At 49.5% G+C, this 9,652-nt stretch overlaps 1 protein-coding gene across 1 annotated transcript in view; it reads left to right on the top strand.

Annotated features, from left to right (window-relative positions):
- aldh1a2 (aldehyde dehydrogenase 1 family, member A2) overlaps positions 1-6,019 on the top strand; it is a 20,379-nt gene extending 14,360 nt beyond the window's left edge. Inside the window, exons 8-13 of the mRNA XM_030377193.1 lie at positions 1,461-1,563; positions 2,715-2,899; positions 3,383-3,547; positions 3,906-4,063; positions 4,969-5,043; positions 5,163-6,019. Coding sequence (XP_030233053.1) covers positions 1,461-1,563; positions 2,715-2,899; positions 3,383-3,547; positions 3,906-4,063; positions 4,969-5,043; positions 5,163-5,235 — 759 coding nt within the window. The 3' untranslated portion in view covers positions 5,236-6,019. The remainder of the gene's footprint in view (positions 1-1,460; positions 1,564-2,714; positions 2,900-3,382; positions 3,548-3,905; positions 4,064-4,968; positions 5,044-5,162) is intronic.
- Positions 6,020-9,652: the final 3,633 nt, after the last annotated feature.

Raw genomic sequence — 9,652 nt, 5'->3', positions numbered from 1 at the left:
CCACAACACACAACGGCACGCACACGCACACACACACACACACGCACGCACGCGCGCATGCGCGTGCGTGCGTGTGCGTGTGTGCGTGTGTGTGTGTGCGCGGTGGCTTCTCACACACAGCCCCGGCCGCCCAGCATGTTGCTCTGGTCCTGAGTAAACACTCGCCGGCCTCCTGAGCCCCCTTTGCGTTCCCGATCAAAGACAGAGCGGAAAACCGCTCCACAAAAGGAGAAAGGAAAACCTCGTGTTGTTTTGGTTCTCCGAGGCTACGGGCGAAGAGATAATATTATGATTGAGAGACGTGGATATTAGAGAGGCTGTGGCAGGAGATGAGTGTTTCCATGTCGAACAAGGAAGGGCGGAGGGGAGAGCATCTTGTTCCTGTTACGTCCTGTCCTCTCTGAACTCTTCTATCTGTTGGGGAGGCTTGGAGGGAAGGCTTGGTTGGGATTACCCCGGCTGCTCGTCGGATGCTTTTGAGATGATACTGTACCACGACCACACAAACACCACCCCCCCTCTGGCCACAGACACTGCGTACACCTTTACTGGTTTACTGTTTTACTACACCGACGTCCTGCCGCGGGACCGCCTCCCTAATGATGCAGACTGGCTATAGGTCCTTTCGTCATAGATGTCCAATTATGATCTGATATATACATTGTTATGATACCACGATTACAATAGTCTCTTCTAAATGTTAATATGATGTTATTGTAGTCAAGATCAGATTTTAAATGTGCACAACCAACTTTATAACAAAGACCCAAGTTCCCAGAAGAAGTGTCTTTATGAATTAACGATAGGCGGAGAAGTCAGATGATGTAGATGTATGTTCTAATGATGTAGATGTATATTATGTATCTACAGGATGATTCATGTGCAGGGGGCGAAGTCGAAGCGACAGCCTTCGACTCTCCCCCCCATACATCTTCTCGCATCGCCACGGTTACTAGCCAATAAAAAAACAATCTCACAAGTCCCATATTGTTCCAGAAAGCCGATCCCATATTATGAGACCGGGGATTCAGGAGAGAATAAAACATTATTAGACAAGTGAAGTGTTTGGTTAGACGTTAAAGAATGCGTCCCCTGACACTAGAGACTGGATGATGTGGAGGAGAGTCGCGTTGGAGCCGGCCTCGACCCAGCAGACCGTAGACCCTCCTCTGCTCCATAAACCACCAGCCCCCCCCCCCCCCCCCATCCCGTGTTCATCGGACACGGGATGCACTCCTCTGCTGAAACATCACTTTGTTTCCTGCCATTTCGTCGCAAAAAACCAGACCCTCAGTGTGTGCGCCGGACTCATGTTTCAGGCGGCTCTGGGTGGGACGTCCCGCGTTGGGACGTCCTGTGTTGGGACGACGTCCTCCTGCATCCGGGGGACCGGGACCCGGCTGATTTACCGACGTGTGTCCCCGTGATTAAAGCCCCCTCCTTGTTTCCTGTTCCTGTAGGTGGGCAAGCTGATCCAAGAGGCAGCTGGACGCAGTAACCTGAAGAGGGTGACGCTGGAGCTGGGCGGAAAGAACCCCAACATCATATTCGCAGATGCTGATAGTATGTTACCGCATACACACACATACACACATACAAACACACATACACATGCATGGACACACACACATACACACACACACACACACACACACACACACACACACACACACACACACACACACACACACACACACACACACACACACACACACACACACACACACACACACACACACACTTTGTTCCACCTTGTTGGAACTTCATTCAACACGAGCCGTAAATTCTTTATTTACTTACATTGGAGCCTTTGTGATGAACATAAATCTGTGTAAGTGGACGTGCACAGTGCACACACACACACACACACACACACACACACACACACACACACACACACACACACACACACACACACACACACACACACACACACACAGACAGACACACACACACTCTGTAAGCTTTGTAGTGGACTGAAGACCCAATGAGTGGATGAGTGAGAGCCTGATGTAAACTCCTAAGTGGCCGACCAAAACGAGGGGTGCCACGGCTTTCAAATGCTTTCAGCAGCCGTTGGGGGGTGGTTGGGTGTTTGGGGGGGGGGCTGTAAATCAGGGTCTAGAACCTGCCCCGCTCGGCCGCTCGGGCCGGGACCCATAAATCAGGCTCCCCGCGGCTCCCCCCGCGGCAGCAGGGTCCCGTCTCTCAGGTGTCAGATGTCAGCCGGCTCCGCAGACCTCCGCTCTGAGGAGAGCCAGCAGCTCCACACATCACGGCTGGGTCCTCACCTCATGGGGCTCAGGGTACCCCTCAGATAGGGTCCTCCATGGGGCTAGGGTACCCCTCAGATAGGGTCCTCCATGGGGCTAGGGTACCCCTCAGATAGGGTCCTCCATGGGGCTAGGGTACCCCTCAGATAGGGTCCTCCATGGGGCTCCATTCAACAGATAGGGTCCTCCATGGGGCTCCAGTACCCCTCAGATAGGGTCCTCCATGGGGCTCAGGGTACCCCTCCGATAGGGTCCTCCATGGGCCTCCGGTACCCCTCAGATAGGGTCCTCCATGGGGCTCCAGTACCCCTCAGATAGGGTCCTCCATGGGGCTCCACTACCCCTCAGATAGGGTCCTCCATGGGCCTCCGGTACCCCTCAGATAGGGTCCCCCCCCGTGTTCAGGACGTTCTAACCCTGGCCTCGCCCCCCCTCTCCCAGTGGACCTGGCCGTGGAGCAGGCCCACCAGGGGGTGTTCTTCAACGCAGGCCAGTGCTGCACCGCCGGCTCACGCATCTTCGTGGAGGAGCCCATCTACGAGGAGTTTGTCCGCCGCAGCGTGGAGAGGGCCAAGAGGAGGGTCCTGGGGAGCCCCTCAGACCCGACCACCGAGCAGGGCCCGCAGGTACACACCGGCAGCACTGACCCCCCCAGGACGCAACACAAGGCTGCTTCTCTTCCTACAGGACACGCGTCACACCTTCTCCGCTCTAACCCTCTTCACACCTCTTCTCTCCCTCCTCTCCCTCCTCTCCCTCCTCTCCCTCCTCTCCCTCCCTACCTCTCCCCTCCTCTCCCTCCTCTCCCTCCCTACCTCTCCCCTCCTCGCCCCTCTCCTCATCTCCTTCTCTCCATTCCCCTCCGTCTCTTCCCCTCCCTCCCCTCCTCTCCTCCTCCCTCCATCCCCACCTCTCCCCTCTCCTCCTCCTCCCTCCCTCCCTCCCTCCCTCTCTCCCTCCCTCCCTCCCTCCCTCCCCTCCCTCCCTCTCTCCCTCTCCTCCTCCCTCCCTCCTCTCCTCCTCCCTCCCTCCTCTCCTCCTCCCCCTCCTCCCTCCCTCCCCTCCCTCCCTCCCTCCCTCTCCTCCTCCTCCTCCTCCTCCTCCCACAGATCAGCCAGGAGCAGCAGGCCCGGGTCCTGGAGCTCATCCAGAGCGGTATCAGCGAGGGGGCGACGCTGGAGTGCGGGGGCAAAGCCCACGGGCTGAAGGGCTTCTACGTGGAGCCCACCGTCTTCTCCAACGTGACGGACGACATGCGCATCGCCAAGGAGGAGGTGAACACACGGACCAGCTGCTCCCCACGCCCATGGGCCAAGGCTTGCCTTGCACACGGCTTAACTACCCCGGGACTCAAACCCACGTCCTCTCCTCACACAAGCATCAGAGCTTTGTCCAATAAACTAGAAGCACACACCAACTAGAAGGACATAGATAGTTCAGCCACCCAGTCCAGCGAGTGTATTATCTCGACTCAGGGGGGCTTGGTGCTCAGCAGGTAGAGCGGGTTGGCTGGTGACCGGAGGTTCGCTAGTTCAATCCCCAGCTCCTCCTAGCGGATTGTCGAGGTGTCCCTGAGCAAGACACCAAACCACTTTAAGCACATAAAGTTGATTGAATATCTCTTCTACTTAGATCTTCGGGCCGGTACAGCAGATCATGAAGTTCAAGACCCTGGAGGAGGTGATCGAACGAGCCAACGACACTGACTACGGCCTGGCCGCCGCCGTGTTCACCAACGACATCAACAAGGCCATGGCTATCTCCACCGCCGTACAGGCCGGCACCGTGTGGTGAGTCCTGAGACCTGGAGGCCGCTGCCAGGCCTCAGCGATGCGCTTCACTCACTGTACACCTGCTGTACCTCACACCGACCGGCCCTGAAACAGAGTCAGACACACTGCTGTACCTCAAACCGACCGGCCCTCACAGAGTCAGACACACTGCTGTACCTCAAACCAATCTGCCCTCACACACAGAGTCAGACACACTGCTGTACCTCAAACCAATCTACCCTGAAACAGAGTCAGACACACTGCTGTACCTCAGACCAATCTACCCTCACACACAGAGTCAGACACACTGCTGTACCTCAAACCGATCTGCCCTCACACACAGAGTCAGACACACTGCTGTACCTCAAACCGGTCGGCCCTGAAACAGAGTCAGACACACTGCTGTACCTCAAACCGACCTACCCTCACACACAGAGTCAGACACACTGTGATGTACCTCAAACCGATCGGCCCCATCAAACAGAGTCAGACACACTGCTTTACCTCAAACCGATCGGCCCCATCAAACAGAGTCAGACACACTGTGCTTTACCTCAAACCGATCGGCCCCATCAAACAGAGTCAGACACAGTCCACCAGAACAGATCTTTTCAGAGAAGATCTGTTCTGTGAGAAGATCTTCAGAGCATCCCCCTTTTCTAAAGAGATTACACTCAAGTTAGAGCTCTCAAAACTGACCTGCAGCACCTTTGCACCCAGGGATGGACTGATTCTTCAAGATCTAACTCTTTATTATGTTAGAGCCATTTATTGAGATGCTTTAAATTCTCACCTAAACTCATCCTAAACCCATAGATCGGGGTTTTTCTCTCAAACCTTCGTAATCCCATCGTACATTAAACGTTCAAAGTTAAAGCTTGCTCTGAAGCGTACCATTGACCTCGTTTGTGTTCGTGTTCCAGGATTAACTGCTACAACGCCCTGAGCACACAGTGTCCATTCGGAGGATACAAGATGTCCGGTAACGGTCGAGAGCTGTGAGTAGTGTGCGACCATCAGCCTTTAAACGACACAATGCGCTCCAGTCCAGTCCTTCAGACCGGACGCATCCACACAAGTCCCTCGCCTTTCTAACGACGACTCTTATTATCCGCAGGGGGGAGTGTGGCCTGAAGGAGTACTCCGAGGTGAAGACCATCACCATGAGGCTGCTGGCCAAGAACTCCTAATGGCGCCTCTGGTGGCGGTGGGGGGTCGTGGCCTCCCTCGGCCCACCCGCTCCATGGAGGCCAGCCTCACGGCCGTCTGCATCGTGGATCACTCCAGGCTGACCTCAGCTCCACCGCACCACTCGGACAACACCTCCCAAACCCGCCGTCTACCAAGCCAGTATGTTGGTGTCGTCACCACAAGGAAACCCGTCATCTAGCCTCTCTGATCCCACTAACTACACTTCAGCACTCTGAGAAACAATGGTGACACCCTGCAAGGAACTACATTACCCAGACACCTCTACTGCTAACACCGCTTGGCCCTGAGCCGGGGCGACGGGACGGGATCAACGCACTTCCACTCATCCTACGTCGTCGGCGTCGGTGCGTCGGTGGAGACAGAAGTCGTGTTGTGTGCAGAATCACTTCTAAAACCTCATCCTATACATGGCAGTCCGCCACGAGAACGTCTAACGCAAAGTGTCCGTTTAGTCCACTGACGTGTTGAACCTCAGATATGATTGGACGAGTCCGGTTATATGTTAATTCCTAATTTTAATTAATGACTTATGTCTTTGTTTAATGTTAGCTGTTATGACTTAACACTGTATGTGATTTGTTTTGGACTTTGATGTAAAGAACAACGTTAACCTCTGTCCAGAGGCCATCATCATGTTACACATTCTCCTCGATACCCGTGTATGTGTATGTAATGTTTGTTTAATCATATAGTATGAAATATAATAGTTTAAAATTGACCATGGTTTTTTTTAGTAAAAGAAACCTTTTCTTTCAAACCTTGTTCACTGTGTGTTCACTGTCAGTTTCTAATGATATATTATGTGCTTAGGTTTCATATTAATGTTGGGGGACTCCGGTTGGGACCATTAGCTGGGGTTAGCTATAGCGTGTAAAGTATGCCACCATTCAAACGTGGCTCCAGTACAGTTATGCTAACATTTCATCGGCTTTTAGAAGACAATTTAAATTAATCAGAAATAGATCATCCCTCATAAATATACATTTTAATTGTTAATTATTTTGGGGGATTTCCCCTGTCTTAACAGACTCCTAGCATGAATCGTGTACGTTTAGCCCCAACATCTAGATGAGCCACACAGATCTGAAACGGGTTCATCCTTTAGGAAATACTTTGGTTTACAATACTTGAATGTGACAGCTCCACCTACTGGGCAGGTATGAGAACGCCTACGTATGGCTTGTCTCATGTTCGACTGTTGACACAATATTTAACACTCCTTTTGAAATGGCATGCTATCCTTTACACCCTCTTTAGCCTTCGCCATTAGGATGGAGGTTTAGATGGTGGTCAGTGACCAATATGGTGCTCAAACAAAGGATATTATTCTAATAACTAAGAAATAGGAAACGAAAAGTCCCAATGAGATGAGCGATACTCAGTGCGGTCTGGTTGCTGTTCCCCATGGCTTCTAGCTCTGAATGATCGGCGTTCTCACAGTCTTTGAGCACGCAAATCATTCAGAGATAGAAGCCAGAACCAGTATCTTGCTGAGAAGGAAAAAGGCTCTGCTTTATTGAAGCAGTGTGTTAATCAACAGAGATTTCATCTGAAGTGATTTAAAAAGCGAATCCTCGGTATGTGGGCGGTTGTTAAGAAATATGAATTCAACACACAAGCATCCCTGATAATGGCAGGGATGCAGATTAAGTAGAACGCTGCACAACTACGAGGTTTAAAGTAAACATTAAACCTCCTTCCTCGGGATAAGCGGTTAAAACATCATTAATACCGCGCGATAAAGGCTGCCAGAGTTTTATCTTGCTGGTACAATAACAACCCCACACGGTTCTGGAATGGAGCTATCGCTGTAGAAAGGGGATTGTGCAGAACTCGTAAATTATATGTTTACTCCAGACCGGCTCGGTTTATTCAGACACGACCCCGTTGGACCAGAACCCTTTTGGAAATATTGTGTTTTACTGCACAAGCACAACCTCAAATAAAAGACCTGATCTCTGAGCCAGACCACACACCAACAGGGGACACTCACCCTGAGTCCAGATGTCTCCGGATCCTGTTGAAGCTATGTTTAGACAGTTCATAGACAGTCAGATCTTTGATACCATTTCTTTCTTTCCATGAGAAAGCTCATTTAACTTTAATGTTGGCTCGTCCTCGTCCCTATAATGTAGAACGTACTCACAGGGTAGTCATGTCCAATAGGCCTTAATCACAGAGGTGGAACTGTAGGGGTGAATACAGGTGCATCTCAAGACATTAATCCTGAGCACTGGGATTCCCACAGACCTCTCATTAACTTAATGAGCCACACCTGTCCCTGTAAACCTGTGATAAGTCTGGTTGGTATGTGTGTGGGTATGGACGGACGGAAGGGTGGATGGAGGTATGGATATACAGGCATTACTTCTCTGCGAAATGCTTTCCTGGATTGAACATACATGACGTGACATTCAGTCAGGTCTCATCAGTTTGTTCCTGGAGCTTCAACTCCTCCACAAACGGTGGACAATGTATGTGTTCACAGCCATGAATAAATAACTTAGGAGTCACAGATATGGACATTACTCTGAACTTAAAATAATAAAAGACATTGTAATCTCTTCACTTATTTTCAATTTGTCTGTTTGTCTCGAGTTGAGAAGCTACATTTACATTGAAGGGCATTTAGAAGACACTTTTATCCAAAGCGACTGACAATAAGTACATCTGTCAGAAAAAGAGAAACAACAATATATCGCTTTCGGTATAGTAAGGATGTTCATAGAATCAAGTGCCAAGCACTAATAACTAGGTTAACCCATTCCCTGTACACAACAAAGATAGCTAGGATAAGATGCTACACAACTAAGTACTATTTCTAAGTGCCAGGACATACTGTACAACATACCATTAGTGTGTACATTAAGTTCCAGAAGTGAAAGGGCTGCAATGCTTTTATACATCTTTCCACTATACTGAAGTCCACATGTACATATACATTTGTGTTATTCACAACACTGACATTGTACTTAAGATTATTCTAGTTTTAATATTGTAATGGGAAAATTAAATTTTCACATTCTGTTTCTCTAACGGCCATTTGTTGATGGTGCCTTTTCCCTGACCCCCATGGGGAGGTCAAGGGTCAAAGGGTCCATCTGAGAAGGCACCGCTACGTCTCCCCACATTAAAAATGTCAATGATCCAATCAGATCATCACCCAAGTGGGTGCTACACATTGGTGGTGCTTCGTGAGGTCCCCCCTTCACTGTGAAGCGTCTTTGAGCGTTTAAAAAGCGCTATATAAATTCAAACAATTATTATTATCATAATGTTTTCCTAAAGGACAGAGTTCCCTGTATTCTCATCAGGTAGACAAATGCATAAGGGGATCTCTGCTCCCTCGGACCGGTGTACCCCAGGCACAAAGGTTTACGTTAGATAACACTGGGAGCAGGTAGAGTGGCTGGACAATACAAGGAATAGGAGACAGAGTTTACACGATGGAGGATGGATGGATTTTTCATGTATGGGGCCGATCATGTAAGGAGCAGGTCTGTTCTCAGCATTCCTGAGGCCTGCCTACCACTGTGGAAGAAGTCCTTTCTATTGCCGATGCTTTAGACTTTTCCCTGCAGAGTTCTTAGAGAGACGCAGGTTGAACCCCCATGTGAGGCCTCAGACTATTGTATGTTTGTTGTATGTTTGCTGTATGTCATTGTATGTTTATTACTCCAATACATTAGCCTAATTATTATAAGTTCGGATGACTCTTTATTCTTAAACAGTTAATACAGAAACAATGTGGCAAAATTCCACCACAAACATCCTAGAGATTCACTCGTTACATTGGTTTGATTATCTTTTGGTTGTGTGGTGAATGTATTCTGTTGTTTGGTGTCAGAACAGGAAGAAGGGCTCAAAAACAGACTGTGATCACCACTTCATGAAGATGACCTGGTGATCTGGTGATGAATAGGTGACTGACGCCCCTGGTTTCATCTGTAACATAAAACACATATCGCTTTAAGAAGTGCTCTCCTTAAAGACTGGTCAGGCCTTTATGGGACATCCAATGTACGGGTTGAATTAAGATGGCTCCTGGAAGGACTCCAAGGTTAAGTGCTAATCCCATATCCATCTCCACTTGGATCTCAGTCCAAACGCCCTGCTCTCTGCAGTTATTGGCAGAAGCACTTACAGAGTCAGGTAATCGGCCTTCACTTACAATCACCCAGCGCCCAGAGAAATCATCCGCAAAACCATTCGCATATCTATCCGTCCATCCATTTGGGTGAATTATTGCAATTTTTTTACATTCTATCCAACCAATAAGATATTGGTGTGAATTGGCTGGACTTATTTATTGGTTTTATATGCTGTGCCAAATACACTCTAAAAATGATGAAACGTATCATTTGGACCATAAGGACTTAAATGACACGGAGACAT

This window comes from Gadus morhua, chromosome 14 (genome assembly GCF_902167405.1).
Source record: "Gadus morhua chromosome 14, gadMor3.0, whole genome shotgun sequence".
Classification (NCBI taxonomy): Eukaryota; Metazoa; Chordata; class Actinopteri; order Gadiformes; family Gadidae; genus Gadus; species Gadus morhua.
Note: the sequence above shows the minus strand (reverse complement) of the source record. Positions and strands in the feature narration are given on the sequence as shown.